Raw genomic sequence first — 19,754 nt, forward strand, 5'->3', positions numbered from 1 at the left:
ATTTTCTTCAATTTCCTTCATTAATGTCTTATAGTTTTCAGGGTACAGGTCTTTCACCTCCTTGGTTAACTTCATTCCAAGTATTTTAATTCCTTCTGATGCAACTGTAAATGGGATTATTTTTCTTAATTTCTTTCTATGACAGTTTATTGACCTATAGAAACACAACAAATTTTTGTATATTGATTTTGTATCCCACAACTTTACTGAATTCATTTATTAGTTCTAACACTATTTTGGTGGAGTCTTTAAGGCTCTTTTATATGTAATAAGTCATCTGCAAGTAGTGACAAGTTTACTTCTTACTTTCTGACTTCAATGCCTTTCACTTCTTTTTCTTGCCTAACCACTCTGCCTATAATTTCTAATACTATGTTGAATAAAAGTGGTGAAAGTATGGCATCCTTTTGCTGGCTCTGATATTAGAGGAAAAGCTTTCAGCCTTTTACCACTGAGCATAATGTTAGCTATGGGCTCAAATTTCATTCTTGAGTAGAGCTTTGTCATTTTGGGTGGGTGAACCAAAATCTCACTATAATGTTTTCTTTAAAAAAAAAAAAAGAAAGCGATCTTCCTCCACCAATGAAAATGCTGAACAGCTTTAAAATAATTTTTCAACCTTCTGCTGTATATAAAGCTGTCAAAATAGTTAACCTTGTTTATTACACCCCCATAATACATGTCATGGCTGCAGACAATTATTCTGGAATGAGTAGATGAGTAGTTCATAACCCTCCCTCCATAAACAGCAAGGAGAGATAAGAAAGCCTTCCTCAGTGATCGAGGAAAACAATAGAATGGGAAAGACTAGAGATCTCTTCAAGAAAATTAGAGATACCAAGGGAACATTTCATGCAAAGATGGGCACAATAAAGGACAGAAATGGTATGGACCTAACAGAAGCAGAAGATATTAAGAAGAGGTGTCAAGAATACACAGAAGAACTATACAAAAAAGATCTTCATGACCCAGATAATCACGATGGCGTGATCACTCACCTAGAGTCAGACATTCTGGAATGCGAAGTCAAGTGGGCCTTAGGAAGCATCACTACAAACAAAGGTAGTGGAGGTGATGGAATTCCAGTTGAGCTATTTCAAATCCTGAAAGATGATGCTGTGAAAGTGCTGCACTCAATATGTCAGCAAATCTGGAAAACTCAGCAGTGGCCACAGGACTGGAAAAGGTCAGTTTTCATTCCAGTCCCAAAGAAAGGCAATGCCAAAGAATGCTCAAACTACTGCACAACTACACTCATCTCACACACTAGCAAAACAATGCTCAAATCTCTCCAAGCCAGGCTTCAACAGTAGGTGAACCGTGAAATTCCAGATGTTCAAGCTGGATTTAGAAAAGGCAGAGGAATCAGAGATCAAATTGCCAACATCTGTTGGAGCATCGAAAAAGCAAGAGAGTTCCAGAAAAACATCTACTTCTGCTTTATTGACTATGCCAAAGCCTTTGACCATGTGGATCACAACAAACTATGGAAAATTCTTGAAGAGACAGGAATACTAGACCACCTGACCTGCCTCCAGAAAAATCTGTATGCAGGTCAAGAAGCAACAGTTAGAACTGGACATGGAACAATAGATTGGTTCCAAATCGGGAAAGGAGTATATCAAGGGTGTATATTGCCACCCTGATTATTTAACTTATATGCAGAATACATCATGAGAAGTGCTGGGCTGGATGAAGCACAAGCTGGAATCAAGATTGCCAGGAGAAATATCAATAACCTCAGATATGCACATGACACCACCCTTCTAGCAGAAAGCAAAGAAGAACTAAACAGCCTCTTGATGAAAGTGAAAGAGGAGAGTGAAAAAGTTGGCTTAAAACTCAATATTCAAAAACTAAGATCATGGCATCTGGTCCCATCACTTCATGGCAAACAGATGGGGAAACAATGGAAACAGTGACAGACTTTATTTTTTTGGGCTCCAAAATCACTGCAGATAGTGACTGAAGCCATGAAATTAAAAGATGCTTGCTCCTTGGAAGAAAAGTTATGACCAACCTAGATAGCATATTGAAAAGCAGAGACATTACGTTGCCAACAAAGGTCCATCTAGTCAAGGCTATGGTTTTTCCAGTACTCATGTATGGATGTGAGAGTTGGACTATAAAGAAAGCTGAGCGCCAAAGAATTGATGCTTTTGAACTGTGGTGTTGGAGAAGACTCTTGAGAGTCCCTTGGACAGCAAGGAAATCCAACCAGTCCATCCTAAAGGAAATCAGTCCTGAATATTCATTGGAAGGACTGATGCTGAAGCTGAAACTCCAATACTTTGGCCACCTGATGTGAAGAACCGACTCATCTGAAAAGACCCTGATGCTGGGAAAGACTGAAGGCGGGAGGAGAAGGGGACGACAGAGGAGGAGATGGTTGGATGGTATCACCAACTCGATGGACATGAGTTTGAGTAAGCTCCGGGAGTTGGTGATGGACAGGGAGGCCTGGCGTCCTGCAGTCCATGGGGTCACAAAGAGTCAGCAACATGACTGAGTAACTGAACTGAACTTAACAGTATTGATGAATCTTGAAAATATCATGCTAAGTGAAAAAAGTCAGTCAGAAAAGGACACAAATTGTATGATTCCATCTATATTAAATGCCTAGAATAGACAAATTCATAGGAAAAGCTGAGGTGGAAGGAGCTGAGGCAGAGAGTGGGTAATTAGGTACAATACTAAGTACTATAGTCACACGTACTGTAGTCGTAAGTACAACCGGCACAAAAACGTTTGGAAATAAACATAACCTTGTACTTGGTGGAAACAAGATACATGAGGAAAGTAGGTATTAAAGTACAGCCTACTAATGCTAAATGTCCAGTGAGTTGTGATTATCACTGTGTTTTACAGAAAGTATGGAGAACATCAGTTAATGAAATAAGCAGGTAAGTAAAAGTTAAGAGGACTTCCAATATATACCAAAATGTTAATGCTAAATGATTATGTCAGGCATTATAGGATACTTTGAAACAGTTACAGGTAGTCTCACTCAAAACTTGTAATGTCAATCAGGCTGCAGTTTAAATATGTGTCTTGAAAAGACAGTCTCTTCAGCAAGTGCTGTTGGGAAAGCTGAACAGTACATATTAATCAGTGAAGTTAGAACCAACCATGACACTACAACCGAAAGTAAACTCAAAATGGCTTAAAGACTTAAATATCACACTTGAAACCATAAAACTCCTAGAAGAGAACATAGGCAAAACATTCTCTGACTAAATCATAGCCACACTTAGGTCAGTCTCCCAAGGCAATAGAAATAAAAGCAAAAATAAACAAATCGGACCTAATCAAACTTAAAAGCTTTTGAACAGCAAAGGAAACCATGTACAAAATTAAAAATACAACCAATGAACTGGGAGATAATATTCTTTAATGATGAAACTGACAAGGGCTTAATTTCCAAAATACATAAATAGCTCATATAATTCAATAACAAAAAACCAAACAACCCAATCAAGAAATGGGCAGAAATACTAAATAGATGTTTCTCCAAAGAAGACACACAGATGACCAACAGGCACATGGCAAGATGCTCAACATCACTGATAAGCAGACAAAGGAAAATCAAAACTACAACAAGGTACCACTTCATATCAGTCAGAATGGCCATCATTAAAAAGTCTAAAAATAATAAATGCTGGAGAGGGTGTGGAGAAAAGCTAACCCTCTCACAACGTTGGTGGGAATGTAAATTGGCACAGTCACAATGGAAAACAGCATGAAGGCTCCTTAAAAAACTAAAAATAGAGTTTCCATATGATCTAGAAATCCCACTCCTGGGCATATATCCAGACAAAATTCTAACTTAAAAAGATACATGCACTTCACTGTTCACAGCAGCATTATTTATAATAGCCAAGACATGGAAGCAACCTGTGTCCATTGATAGACGAATGGATAAAGAAGATATTATATATATATACACACAATGGAATACTATTCAGCCATAAAAATAATGTCATTTGCAGCAACTAGGATGGGCCTAGAGGTTGTCACACTGAGTGAAAGAAAAACATATGATACCATATGATATCATTTATATATGGAATCTAAAATATGACACAAAATGAACTATTTACGAAACTGTTTTCAGACTCACACACATATAAAACAAACTTATAGTTACCAAAGGGAAAAGAGAGAAGGAGAGGGATGAATGAGAAGTTTGAGATTAGCAGATACAAACTACCATACACAAACATAAGGTCCTAATGTATAGCACAGGAAACTACATTTAATATCCCATAATAAATCATAATGGCTAAATGGAAAAAAAAAAGTTAAAAAAAAAAATTCCACTAAAAAAAAAAAACCATAATGGGAAAGAATATGAAAAAGAATATGTACATACATGTATAACTGAATCACTTTGGTGTATAATAGAAACTAACACATTGTAAATCAACTGTACCTCAAAAAAATAAGCAAATAAATAAAACTTTGGAAAAATGCATGGGAAAAAGGAAATTCTAGGGCCTTCCCCAGGCAATCCAGTGGTAAGAATTTGCCTGCCAATGCAGGGGGTACAGGTTTGATCCCTGGTTGGGGAGCTAAGATCCCACATATCTTGGGGCCAAAAAACTAAAATATAAAACAGAAGCAATGTTGTAACAAATTCAATAAAGCCTTAAAAAAAAAAAAAAAAGGAAATCCTAGAAAAGTTTTGTCAAAAGAGACTATGTGAGGGAAGTTAATAATAGTATCTTTATCTGTGTAGCACTTTTTATTTTACAAAGCATTTTTACAAATGCTATTGAATCATTAGTAAAGCTCATATAGATATTATTTCCACTTTATAAACAAGAAGCTGATGCTCAAAGAGATTAAATGACAAAAATATCAAAATCCGCAAATAACCAAACTGAGGCCTGAATTTGGGTTTTCTAAGTTAAAAAAAAAAACCTTTCAGTAAGGCTCCATATCATAGTGCATGGAAAAAGTTGATTTACCACAAGATGTAGCATTCAATTTCTTAAAGGCTAGGAAACATATTTAATTATAAGGAAGGAAGATTTGCAGAGGGTGGCAACAGTAGTGCAATTAAAAAAAAAAATCTCAACTCACAGCGTAAAAACAGATAAAGCACTATGATGGTAAAAAACTAAACCCTACAAACACCAAAAAATGATAAGTCATCTTACAAACCCCAATATATGGTTTAATAGCTTCAAAATCCAAGTGATATTAGTAACTGTCACAGAGAAAGTAGAGAGAAGTGATAGGACATCTTCTGCACCTGAAACCAGGAAAAACCCAAATATCCAACAGATACTCACTGGAAACTATAGTGAGCCAATCTGAAAAGAAGTTCCTGAAACTGAAGTTTTTGACATTTCAATTTTGGGGAGAATGCAAGGGGTTGATTTTAAGGGGTGAAGGGACCAGAGGAGTCTGGGACCTATGACTTTAAAAAGTAAAGGACAAAACCACATGCTGGGTAGAATCCACTGAAAGTAGAATTCAAATTGTCTAGGACAAAAAAACCAAAGAGATTTTAAGTGGAAATACATTCACTGTTTCACTAATTAATATGCTGCTTGGCATTACATTTTGGTAAATGGTCCTTACCTGGTTATGCATATCTTCCTCTTCATGGATCACAGCCTTGTTGTGGTGAAGGGGTTTGTGTAACTCAACGAAGCTATGAGCCATGCCATGCAGGGCCAACCAAGACGGACTGATCACAGTGGAGAGTTCTAACAAAACGTGGTCTACTGGAGGAGGGATGGCAAACCACTCCAGTATTCTTGCCTCAAGAACTCCATGAACAGAATGAAAAGGCAAAAAGACAGGACACTGGAAGATGTGCCCCCCAGATCAGAAGGTGTCCAATATGCTACAAGGGAAGAGTGGAGAAATAGCTACAGAAAGAATGAAGAGAAAAAAAAAAAAAAGAATGAAGAGGTTGGGCCAAAGCAGAAACAATGCTCAGTTATGGATGTCTGCAGGTGAAAGTGAAGTCCAGTGCTCTAAACAACAATACTGCATAGGAAACTGGAATGTTAGGTCCATGAGCCAGGGCAAATTGGACATGGTCATGTAGGAGATGATGGCAAGAGTGAATGTCAATATCTAGGAATCAGTGAACTAAAATGGTTGGGAACAAGCAAATTTAATACAGATGACCATTATATCTACTATGGTGGGCAAGAAGCCCTTAGAAGAAATAGGAGTAGCCCTCGAAGAGTTCAAAATACAGTACTTGGGTGCAATTTCAAAGACAATAGAATGATCTTGGTTTGTTTCCAAGGCAAACCATTCAGCATCACAATAATCCCCATCTGTGCCCCACCACTAATGCTGAAGAAGATGAAGCTGAACGGTTCTACAAATATCTACAAGACCTTCTAGAACTAACACCCCAAAAAGATGTTCTTTTCATCATAGGGGACTGGGATGAAAAGTAGGAAGTAACTTGCCTGGAGTAACATGCAAGTTTGGCCTTGGAGTACAAAATGAAGCAGGCAAAAGCTAACAGAGTTTTGTCCAAAGAACATGCTGGTTGTAGCAAACATCCTCTTCCAACAACACAAGAGACGACTCTACACATGGGCATCACCAGATGGTTAATACTGAATTAAGATTAATTATGTTCTCTGTGGTCAAAGATGGAGAAACTCTACACATCAGCAAAAACAAGGCCTGGAACTGACCATGGCTCCTATCATGAGCTCCTTATTGCAAAATTCAGGTTTAAATTGAAGAAAATAGGGAAAGCCACTAGGCCATTCCAGTAAAACCTAAATCAAATTCATTATGATTATACAGTAGAGGTGACAAACAGATTGACGGGGTCAGATCTGGTAGATAGAGTTCCTAAAGAAGTATGGACAGAGGTTCATAACATTGTATAGGAGGCAGTGACCACAACTATCCCAAAGAAAAAGAAATGAAAGAAGGCAAATTGGTTGTCTGAGGAAATTTTACAAATACCTGAGAAAAGAAGAGAAGCAAAAAACAAAGGAGAAAGGGAAATATAAATCCAACTGAATACAGAATTCCAGACAACAGCAAGGAGAGATAAGAAAGTCTTCCTAAGTGAACAATGCAAAGAAACAGAGGAACATAAGAGAATGGGAAAGACTAGCATCTCATCAAGAAAATTGGAGAGATCTAGGGAACATTTCATGCAAGAACGGGCACAGTAAAGGGTACAAATGGTAAGGATAATAGAAGCAGAAAGGATTAAGAAGAGGTGGCAAGAATACATAGAACTATACAAAAAGTGTCTTAATGACCCAGATAACCATGATGGTGTGGTCACTCACCTGGAGTCAGACATCCTGGAGTGTGAAGTCAAGTGGAAGCATTACTACAAACAGGAAGCATTACTACAGACAAAGCCAGAGGAAGTGGTGGAATTCAAGCTGAGCTATTTAAAATCCTAAAAGATGATGCTGTTAAATTGCTGCACCCAATATATCATCAAATTTGGAAAACTCATAGGACTGGAAAAGGTCTTTTCATTCCAATTGCAAAAAGGGCAATGCCAAAAAAATGCTCAAACTACTGTGCAATTGCACTCATTTCACATGCTAACAAGGTAATGCTCAAAATCCTTTAAGTTATGCTTCAGCAGTACATGAACAGAGAACTTCCAGATGTACAAGCTGGGTTTAGAAAAGGCAGCAGAACCAGAGATCAAGTTGCCAACATTTGTTGGATCATAAAAGGAATTGCAGAGAAACATATTACTTCTGCTTCATTGACCGTGTGAATCAAAACAAACTGTGGAAAATTCTAAAAAGAGATGGGAATACCAGAATACCTTACCTATCTCCTGAGAAACCCACATGCAGGTCAAGAAACAAGTTAGAACTGACCATGGAAAAATGAACCAGTTCAAAATTGGGAAAGGAGTAAGATGAGGCCGTATATTGTCATCCTGCTTATTTAATTTATATGTAGAGTACATCGTGTGAAATGTCACACTGGATGAATCACAAGATGGAAGAAAGATTGCCAGGAGAAACAACCTCAGATATACAGATGATACCACTCTAATGGCAGAAAGTGAAGAGGAATTAAAGAGCTTCTTGATGAAGATGAAAGAGGAGAGTGAAAGAGCTGGCTTAAAACCTAACATTCATAAAATGAAGATCATGGCACCAGTCCCATCACTCCATGGCAAACAGAAGGGGAAATGGGGGAAACAGCGACAGATTTTATTTTCTTGGGCTCCAAAATCACTGCAGATGGTGACTGTAGCCATGATATTCAAAGATGCTTGCTCCTTGGAAGGAAAGCTATGACAAACCTAGACAACGTATTAAAAGGCAGAGACATTACTTTGCTGACAAAGGTCCGTATAGTCAAAGCCATGGTTTTTCCAGTAGTCATATATGGATGTGAGAGTTGGACCATAAGGAAGGCTGAGAGCTGAAGAATTGATGCTTTTGAATTGTGGTGCTAGAAAAGAATCTTAAGAGTTCCTTGGACTGCAAGGAGATAAACCAGTCAAACCTAAAGGAAAACAACCCTGAATATTCTTTGGAAGGATTGATGTTGAAGCTGAAGCTCCAATACTTTGGCCACCTGATGTGAAGAGCCGAGTTACTTGAAAAGGCCCTAATGCTGGGAAAGACTGATGGCAGAAGAGGGCAACAGAGGATGAAATGATTAAATAGCATTGCTGACCCAATGGACATGAGTTTGGGAAAACTCCAGGAGATAGTGAAGGACAGGGAAGCCCATGGCTGCACTCCAAGGGATTGCAAAGAGTCTGACACGACTTAGCGACTGGACAACAATAACAATGTAGGATTTTTGTATTCCCATTAAAGTTTTAAAACATGAATAGCTAGTGACTTTTAACAACTTTTAGGCATGTACTCATATGTTCATTTTATTTCTCTTTTAGTTTGTGATGTGATGAATTATGAGAATATATTTCTTAATGCTAAACTCATGTTTCTGGCATAAACTTTTTTTAGCATGGTGTTTGCCTTGAATATTGTACAAGATTTTATTTCTAACATCTCTTAAAATTGTTTTAACCTACATCCAGAAAAAGTGAAGTTTATTTCTGACTTTTCAAAAATGCCAGCTCTATCTAGTTAGGGAATTAAGATGATATTACCTCCACAAAGAATTTTTCATATTTTCCTTTAGATTTTAAAATTTAATAATGAAGGAGTTGCACAAATAGTCTTATATAACTTAAAATCTTCTGTACCCATATTATACATTTCTAACTTACTCATTTCTTATTGTGGCAAGAATACAACAATTCTTAACAAAATGTTAAGTGTGTAATACAGTATTGTTGACTCTAGGTACAATGCTGTAGAGCAGATCTGTAGAATTTATTAATCTTGCAGAGCTGAAACTTTATATCATTCGTGGGTAAAGCATCATTTCACCATATCCCTACTCTATGGCAATCACCATTCAACTCTCAGATTCTATAAATTTGACTAATTTAGATACCTCATGTAAACAGAATGATGAGGTATTTGTATTTCTATGACTGGTCTATTTGACCCAGCATAACATCCTCAAGTTTCATCCATGTTGTCACATGTTGCAGGATATCTTTATTTTTTAAGCCTCAATAGTATGATATATATCACATTTTCTGTATCTGTTGAAAAAAAAAACATTATCTTGTTGTGAATCTTGGTCACAGTGAACAAGGGAACGCTAATATCTTTTTAATACCATTCTGGCCTATAAGGTTTTTGCTGGAAAAATTAATGAGAATTTTTGGACATTTCTTTACAAAGAAAAATTGTGAGTAGTCAATTTTCTATAGCCTCTTTCAAAGTTCACTCTTTGACTTTAGACAATTTGTTTATATGCATCTCAGTGTGAATTATCTTCAGATTCATCTTGCTTGGTGATCTCTAGTGTTTGTGGATATGTATAGCCATTTGCTTCTCTACATTTGGGAAATTTTCAAATTTTTTAACAAGCTGTTTGGTCTTATTTTCTCTGTTCCAATTAGAACTCCTAAAATGTGTATACTGGTTGGCTTGATGATACTGCATAAAATCCTTAAGTTTTCTTCACTGTTTTTCATTCTTCCTTTTTCCTTCTCTGCCTGAATTACTTCCAGTGCTGTCTTTGAGTTCACTGATCCTTTCTTCTGCTTGACCTAGTCTAATGTTGAACACTTCTATTGACTTTTGTTTTTTCAGTTTAATTATTGTGTTCTTAAGTTTCATGACTTAGTTATGGAGTCCATGGGGTTAGTTAGTTACTTAGCTAGCCCCTGGGGTCACAAAGAGTCATGACTTTCTGAATGAACAACAATAACAATGTAGTATCTTTGTATTCCCATTAAAGTTTTAAAATAACTAGTGACTTTTTAGTATCTTCCACCTCCCTGTTGAAATTCTCTCTTTGTTCATGTGCTGTTCTCTTTGACTTCAGTGAGCATTTTCATAAGTTATTTTGGATTCTCTATCAGGTAAATACTATACCTCCATTTCATTAGGGTCAGTTTCTGGAGATCTTGTTCCTTTATGTGGAACATGTTTGCCTGATTCTTCATTTCTTTAACTTTCTCTGTTGGTTTCTGTGTTTCAGATAAACCAGGTACCTCTCTCAGTCTTCACAGACTGGCCAAATACAGGACAAGATCTCCACCAATAACTCTGGCCAGAGACTCTCAGTGCCTTTCCCACCTTTTTCTCTCCCCAGGGAGCAGCAGGACGTGAGTCACAGCCACCCCCCACTCTGTCTCCGCAGGATATCCTCCTTTAGTAGCAGGTAAACCTAGCCCAGTCTTTTATGTTGTTTTGTTCAGCTAAGTCGTGCTCTACCCTTTACAACCCCACGAACTATAGCACACCCGGCTCCTCTGTCCTCCACTACCACCTGGAGTGTGTTCAAATGCATGTCCACTGAGTCGGTGATGCTAACTAACCATCTCAACCTCTGTCACCCTCTTCTACTGCCCTCAATCTTTCTCAGCAACAGTGGGAAGTTGCTGTGGGAAGTTCCAGTGCATTGGCTCTTTTCATCAGGTGGCCAACGTATTGGAACTTCAGCAACACTTTCTTTTGAGGTCCCTGCTTTATTCCTTGGGTCCTGGTGCACATAAGACCTTGTATGTGCCCTCCAAGAGCGGAGTTTTTGTTTCCCCCAATCCTGTGGAATTCCTGTAATCAAGCTTCACTGGCCTTCAAAGCCAGATTTTCTGGGGCTTCCTCCTCCTGTTGCCAGACATCCAGTCAGGGGAGCCTCACATGGGGCTCAACATTTTCATTCCTGTGGGAGAACTTCTGTGGTATATTTTCTAGCTCGTGAGCTGCCCACCTGGTGGGTATGGGATTTGATTTTATCATGATTGCACTCCTCCTACCATCTCACTGCCTGGAAAATCCCATGGACGGAGAAGCCTGGTAGGCCACAGTCTGTGGGGTCGCAAAGAGTCAGACAAGGCTGAGCAACTTCACTTCACTTCACCTTCACCATCTCATTTGTGGCCTCTTTGTCTTTGGATGTAAGGGATCATTTCTGGTAGGTTCCAGCAATTTTTGTTGGTGGTTGTTCAGTAGTTAGTTGTGATTTGGTGTTTTCATAAGAAGTGGTGAGCTCACATCCTTCTACTCTGCCATCGTGCCTCTGTCTCAACTTAAGGTTCTTGACAAAAACTTTTACTTTGATTAGGTCCAATTTATGGATTTTAAGATTTTATGCATGCTTTTGGTGCCATGTTTAAGAATTCTTCAGCGAGTCTTAGATCCAAAATATACACTATGTTTTCTTCTAAAAAGTTTTATATTTTACATTTATATCTATGATCCATTTTGACATGATTTTTGTATGAAGTTTTAGGTTTAGGTTAAAGTTCCTCTTTTTTGTCCACGTATGTCCAATTTTCCAGCAAAATTTGTTGAAAAGACTATTCTCCCTCCACAGAATTGCTTTTCCCCTTTTGTCAAAAATCAGATGACCATACACATGGGTTCTCTATTTCTGAATTCTTTATTCTGTTCCATTGATCTATGTGTCTATCCCATCACCAATACCACACAGTCTTGAAACTCAGTAGAGTGGTTCCTCCCACATGATTCATTCCCCAAATTATTTAAACTATTCTATTTATTATCTTTTATAAAATTTATATTCACAATAAATGTTTCACAATTATACATACATCAAATCATGTTGTACACTTCAAATATATAAAATTTTATTTGTGAATTATACTTCAATAAAGCTACAGGGAGAAAACTGAGGAGAAAAAAATACCAAGAGCTTGATAGGAAAAAAATAATAACAATTATTAAAAGATAAAAAAATGGCTTTTAAACATATTAGACATTTAAATTCACTCAAAATTAGAAAAAGTAAAAGTTAAACAATACTGACATCTTAAACTCTATCAGTTTGGTGAACTGATATATTGCGATATATTCTGTTGCTTAGATTTTGGAGAAACAGGCATTCTAATACATTGCTAGTGGGAATTAAAAGTGGCAAAAAGCTTCTGAAGTTCCCTTCATATATTTGGGAATATCAGACAAGCTACAAATGTAATTAGTATGAGCACTATCTTCTCATTTCTAGGAGTATTCTTCCACAAAAAAAATATGTGCAACATTATTTGCTGATGATAGTGTATAATTTCAAAATAAACAACCTAAAAGCCCACATATAGGAGAGTGACTGAATAAATTATGGTACATTCATAATCTAAATACTACGCAATTATAAAAAAGAGAATGAGGAAGATTTTTTATAAACTGATATGAGTGATTTACAAGCTATATCTTTAAGTTTAGAAAGGAAAGTAGAAAATGTTATGCTACGTTTACATATGAAAAAGGAGAATATAAGGAAATACACATGTATCTGCTTATTTGTGCAGAAAGAAATACAGGAAAAATAAACCAAGTGCTATTGAGACTGATGACTGAAAACTGAGTCGAAAGAATGAGGACATGGGAACAGATTAAAGGCTCAAGGAGATGTACACTTTTTTGGTATAGTAGGTGGCACTAGTGGTAAAGAACTCACTTGCCAATGCATGAAATCTAAGAGACGTGGGTTCGATCCCTGGGTTGGGAAGATCCCTTGGAGGAGAGCATTGCAACGCACTCCAGTGTTTTTGCCTGAAGAATCCCATGGACAAAGGAACCTGGCAGGCTATAGTCCATAGTGTCGCAAAGAGTCAGACACAACTGAAGCAACGTAGCACACACTGACTTTTAGAATCATGGTAACATTTCACATACTCCCCCTAAATAATAAGCATCATCCAAAATGTGGGAGCAAATCAGAATGAAATACAAATAGTAACATATGGCCTTAACTATAATAGAAATGAATAATATGACCACACTAAATAGGTCTGGATAAAACAGTACCAATCTAAATAATTCTGGGAAACATTATTTTGACCTCATATGTAAGGCTAAAGATAAAGGAACTGAACATAAACTCTGTTCTCCAGTTGATAGACTTCCTTTTCACAGAGGCCTGGGTTAGTTACTCTAAAAATACTCCACATGCATTCTAGGATTGACCAAATAAACAAACATATTGTGAATAATGTAAAAAAAGGAAAAGGACTGGAGGTTTGAAATGGGCTATAAAATAGAGAGTAGAGAATGGTGTAAACAGCATTAAACAGCAGAGGCCAGTGGCTTACTCAGAAATCCACAAACCCCTGCTCTGGAAACTTTACAGTGTCAATAATTCAAAAGCGTACTAGATGACAGGAGGAGAAGGCTGTTCCACAGAAACTAGGACTGAGGGAAGAGGTTATATATTTTTCTTTTCTTAGGGCCTGATCTGTTACCACTGTAGTGGCTGGACGTCTAAGTTTCCTCTCCTTGATATGCCCTTCTATGAAGACAGCAGGAACTCGGCTAAAGAGTACTACAACTGCTGTTTTTTGAGGGTGGTTACAAAGTGAGGACACCCCTAAAGAGCGAGAGCTCAAGAGGAATAGGAAGTGACATAGACAAAAGGTGGGTGTCATCATGCAGCACTCTGAGGGTGGAGCAGCTATTCTTGTAGGCAGCATAGTTTTAATCTTTGTCCAAACAACTGTTGTCACTGACAAATAATTGTGTCCCAGGGAAATCAACTCACAATCAATTTGCTGTTTCACCCGGGCCATGATAATGATGACCTCAGTTTGTTACTTTGCCTGCCTCCTATCCTTTCTTCTATGAAATCAGGTGATAATGGGTTAAGTTTTGGAGTGATTTCTCTTTTAGGAATCCCATTCAGGGCATTTGAGAATGGGCCCTTCCCGTATTAAGCCTAGTGTCACTTGACTGGTAATTCTGACTGTTCTTCCAGGGATGCACTGTAGTGGGAATCTCTTTGTTATAAAAGTCTTTCCTAGGAATCATCAGGATCAGAGGAGAAGAAGATATTCAGAGGAGAAGAAGCAGCAGCAGAAAAAGTGTACAAAGTCCTGCCCAAACAAGGGAAATGACATATTATTATCAGTTTGAAGCAAAAGGATTACTTGTTTCTGTTTTACACAAGTTCCCTCTTCATACATGTCAAAATGGGAAACTAATCTTGCTTTTATTCAGGATGACTGAGTATTCAGAGGATGACCTGGATTCTTTTGTGATAATCAGCCCTTACTCAGGTCAAAAGGGAATCCTGACCTTATATGGCACTGTCTTCCTCAGCATATGGTTTATGGCATATCTTTAAACTCAGGTTAGTCTTGTGTAATCCGTGAAGAAAAACAAGAGGAACTCTTAAGCATTTCACAATTTCAGAGCAGAACAGGACTTCCTCAGTTCCTATGCCTTATATGTGGCCACTTCCCAAGTATGTTCAAGTTGACTGTGGTTGACCGTGATTCCAAATGCGGGAATAGTAAGTTACCAAGATCCCAAAGATGTTAACAGATTCCATGCTCTGGTCAATAGGTGGTGGTGGTGGTTTAGTCACTAAGTCGTATCTGACTCTTGAGACCCCATGGACTAAAAGCCTGCCAGGCTCCTCTGTCCATGGGATTCTCCAGGCAAGAATACTGGATTGGGTTGCCATTTCCTTCTCCACTGGTCAACAGGTACACCAGGATATAACATGAAAGTGGTACTTTCTATGTCAGAGATATGGACAGAAAAAAAACCATTGTGCAAATCTTCCTAAATTTGTAGGAAACACTTAAAAGTTTTAACCACTAGAGAAACTGGCATCTCTTGGGAGAAGTGAACATGATGCTGCTCATATGACTACTGGCTAAAGTTTTGGGAATTACCAGGGCCATGCATTTATTTCTGTGGTATCTGCACTGCCAAGAATGCAACCTTGATGAATCTTTCTTTCAAAAAGATACATCAAACTTCACATTTTTCATAGCTCATGAGGTTGGCCATCACTTGGGAATGAAGCATGACCATGTGGTCTGCAAATTCCATGGCCAGAATCTCTATACAGCCCATGAATTTATTACTGTAGATATGAGCTTCAGCTACTGCAGCTTCCCTATTTCCGCAAGTTGTTGCACAGAAAGGGCTGCCTATTTAATAAATCTGAGGCCCAAAGCTTCTTTTGAAAGCCATACTATGGGGAAAAGACAGTAGATAAGGGAGAAGAATGTGACCATGGCAGTGTTCTTCAAAAGAATCACTGTTGTCTGCCCTCATGCCAGCTGAAGAAGGGTTCAGATTTTGCATTTGGATCTTGCTGCAAAAACCACAACTCTCTAAAGACAACAACACCCTGCCACCTCAGTGTGGATGAGCATGACCTCCCAGAATACTGTAATGGCACCCCAAGTGGTGCCACACAGATATCTACAAGCAAAATGGCACCCTTTACAAGGAACAAGGTTATTGTTGGCAAGGCCAGGGTTGAAGCCTAGAGAATCTCTGTGTTAAAATCTTTGAAAGGGGTACAAAGGTTGCCCAGGAAAGTCGCTAATGTGAATGAATACCAAGGGAGACAGGTTTTGGAACTGTGGCAGTGAAGTCTTCAGCCAGTGCAACACCAAAGATGTAAAATGTGGGAGGTGCCTATGTGAAAATTTCCAAAGACTCTCATGCATTGAAAAAAACCTCAAACACTTACCCATTTCCCCACGCAGGACATGTGGTGGTGCAATACAGAGATTTTTGAAGCCACAGACAGGGCTAATGAGCGGAAGGTGAAGGATGATATAACATGTGGTCCAAGAAAGATCTGTATTAATCAAAGCTGCATAGATATCACTGTATCCCACTAGGACTGCAACCTAGACAAGTATCAGAGTCACGGGAGGGGTGTTCGCAGAAATTTTAAGAACTGCCACTGTATCTATGTCTATGCCCCTCCTACATGTGAATTCAAGGGCGAGAGAGGTAGTTTGAATAGTGGCCCTCCTACTCTCAGTATAATGAAGAGCTTATAATCCTAATCTTTCCTAACCTTATATTATTTTTCATTCCTACTATCTTTTTGCTTGCTACATCTATAGAATATCCAAGACCAGTGTCAATGCAAAAAATTCATCAGAGAAGATAAACAAACCTGACAGACATTCGATAATTATCTTCTTTTTGGAAATAAAGCCTTATGAAGGACTTTTTAAGAAATGGGCTCCTTATTTCAGGTATCCCTCAAGGCCTATCGAAAGGAGAATTTTTGTTTCCATCTGTCTTTCTATACACTGAATTCTTACTAGTTTTTAAATTAAAAGAAGTGAAGGCAGCTCTCTAGGTGAGGTATCCTTCTCATTCTGTGCTACCCAAAAATCTGTGCTACACACCCTGAGAGGCCTCAATATATCTTGATAGAATGAGGTCAGGTTACCATCCTTAGAAAGGCTGAAGCTCATGGCCTAAAACCTAAAGAGCTGTTATTGAGTTCCCTAACATTTCTATTGGTTGGATGGCATCACCAACTCAATGGACATGAGTTTGAGCAAACTCTCGGAGATAGTAAAGGACAGGGAAGCCTGGCATGCTGCAGTTCATGGGATTGCAAAAAGTCAGACATGACTTAGCAACTGAACAACATTTCTGTTGAGAATTCCTTTGGAAAGATCTCTGGTACTTACTTTTCAGAGTATACTGTCTTCAGTTCAGTTCAGTTGCTTAGCCGTGTCTGACTCTTTGCGACCCCATGGACTGCAGCACACCAGGCTTTGCTGTCCATCACCAACTCCTGGGGCTTGCTCAAACTCATGTCCATTGAGTCAGTGATGCCATCCAACCATCTCATCCTCTGTTGTCCTCTTCTCCTCCTGCCTTCAATCTTTCCCAGCATCATGGTCTTTTCTAATGAATCAGTTCTTCGCATCAGGTGGCCAAAGTGCTGGAGTTTCAGCTTCAGCATCAGTCCTTCCAATGAATATTCAGGACTGATTTCTAACATATTATCTAATATATTTCTAATATATTGTATACTGTTTTATCTCCCTTTATAATCTACTCTGTCAATTTTCTTTAATCTTAACAATATTGCACAGGCCAAGGAAATATATTAGGCGAAAAGTATCTGATTTAATAAATATTCCAGATGTTTTAGTTGATTATTGTTCTAGTTTTTGTCCATTTGGCTTTCCCCTTTGTTTAGGCATCACAGCATCTGATGCCCTGGCCCTGGTTTGGCTTTGCTCATGACAACTGGAGAGACCAAACATTATTTGTTACGTGACTAAAGAGGAAGAAACATTAAACATTCCTACCCATGAACAGGCCTCTTCAGTGTGGGAGTCTTTTCTTTCCCAAAAGTTCAATTCTACTTGTTAGTCATTCATTCACCTATTTATTCATTTATTCAATAAACATATATTTAGCACTTCCAGTCAGGTTGAACCATGTAAAATAGATGACATTAGACCACTTTAACCTACAAAAATGGCAAGTTCATAATGTTCAATCTAATTCTACATCCAAGCACTATGAAACCTACAACCTAGGATTTCTGCTTATAAATGTAAATTGAGAAGTTTTTGATTCAGTTTTAATCCTGATTTCTCTTAAATCTTATTATCCACTGTAACTTCAAAAGACTGGCCTTAACTTTCTAGAAGGGAATGGTTTCTGTTGTTAATACCTAGAACAGCATGGAATATATACGAGACTAGGATGTGGAGTGTCTGAGGATCTCCCTTTCAATTTTTTGACACCTTCTGTCCTTGCTTTTTCTGAATTTCCAAAACTCTGTTCAAAGAATGTAAAACCAGGACTTCCTTTGTACAATGGAAGGAAGAGCAATGTAAATATCTAAGAAAGTTGTTACATGCCACACTGCTTCTCCCACAACCACAGTAGAGGGCCTGGAAATACTCTGTATAAATAATAACTAATAATAACTTGGAATTTATTTTTTTCCAGAAGAGACTCCACAAATCTAATATCTATTCAAGTAATATGAGTGTATCTCTTAGGTGGCAAGTAGCTTCATCTCCCTGAACAGTGACTTAATCTGTGCATCTAAGAATAATAGATAGATTCCACCCACTTCAACTAGAGTAGCTACTAATCATGGTACTATATTCTCTTTCACTTCTATAGCTTAAGGCATGGTTAGAAAAGACTGAAGATGTTGGCCTCAAACACTCTGCCCAAACCATTAGTGCAGAATAATTCCAGTTCTGGATGTTCTAGTTTTATAGTTTCAAAGAATGGTAGAGGTGCTAGTAGCAAAAGCAAGAGTTGACTCCAGCGGATCTAGGCCCCTGCAATAGACTCTTTTCTGTGAGCATAATAATGGTGTCTGTGTGTCTGCATCACGCCGAGCTTCTTGCTTTAGTTGGTAGAACTTGTACTGTGTCCAGCCATATACTCCACAGTTGAGCAGACCCTGAGATGATGTTGTTAGAGCCTGGAGGAGATGAAGGGGTGATGGAGCCCATCCTTCAGGTTTTCAGAGATTTGGGGAAGAGTTCCATTCCTCTTATTTATAAATCATTGTTATATTCACTTCAAAAATCAAGATTTGGTGTTGTTTTTAAAAACCATTTTTCATCTCTTCCTGAACTCACTTTTCACACTGTTCATTGTCATGAGAGTTAGTCATATTTCTTACTATATACATACAGACAATGAAGTGGTTTCAATGTCCCACCTTATTGCCCCATTTCCTGGGTTACGCTTGAGGAAACTGCCAAGCAGCATAGTTTGAGAGCCCAAAAAACCTACTTAAATCTGACAAGGAGGGAAAGAATCATTCTTTTCTTTATTTCTTTCTCTCTGTTCACCTAGAACAGCTAATTTATCTATTCATTTCACTCTGGATGAGAGACAATCATGTCACTATTAGTGTTTCATAAGAACATTACCTGGTAGAGATTGTCTTTTGTTACCCATCCCCTAAAAAAACACATCAATAAAATGAAATTGGCTAGAGACACACAAGCTCTGAAATTCATGGCAGCACTTTCATAAAGATATCTACGTCATCAATGAGGAAATTTTCACATTTTTCAGGATTGAATGTAAATAATACATTTTTCTCTTGCAATGTAAAAAGAAATACCCTAAGGGGGGAAAAATGTGCTTACTGAATTTTGGCAATGTAAGAGAACAGGATAAGAAAGTGTAAGAACAGACATGCTGGGTGTTTTTGTGAAGATGTTACCTGGAGAACATAGAGGGCCATATGAAGTTTGGTGTCCTGTAGTTTTGTCAGTTTTATGATCATCAGAATGACAGCTGTGAAAACATGAAGCACAGATCTTGTTGCCAATTCTGGGTACCTGCGCATAAATTTTTTTCAGTATAAACACTTAAGCACTGTGAGAATGATAGGCATAATGAAGACTAGCAGTGAGATTAACCAGTTATATAAACCACTGGCTTCTGGTCTCCTCCAATAGC

The 19,754-nt window shown here is 38.1% G+C and overlaps 1 protein-coding gene across 8 annotated transcripts in view; it reads right to left on the minus strand.

Annotated features, from left to right (window-relative positions):
* Positions 1-39: 39 nt before the first annotated feature.
* Positions 40-19,754, minus strand: part of TMEM116 (transmembrane protein 116) — a 51,756-nt gene continuing 32,041 nt past the window's right edge. For 5 of the 8 annotated variants that reach the window (XM_061141787.1, XM_061141786.1, XM_061141788.1 and 2 more), the window contains 2 exons: positions 19,516-19,589; positions 17,158-18,759 (listed from right to left, as the gene is read on the minus strand). In XM_061141787.1, the coding sequence (XP_060997770.1) occupies positions 18,553-18,759; positions 19,516-19,589 (281 nt within the window). In that variant the 3' untranslated portion in view covers positions 17,158-18,552. Of the gene's footprint in view, positions 155-9,243; positions 9,605-17,157; positions 18,760-19,515; positions 19,634-19,754 lie in introns of those variants that run through there. The other 3 variants (XM_061141790.1, XM_061141791.1, XR_009692818.1) reach the window with 3 other exon arrangements.

Source organism: Dama dama, chromosome 5 (assembly GCF_033118175.1).
Source record: "Dama dama isolate Ldn47 chromosome 5, ASM3311817v1, whole genome shotgun sequence".
NCBI classification, from domain to species: Eukaryota; Metazoa; Chordata; class Mammalia; order Artiodactyla; family Cervidae; genus Dama; species Dama dama.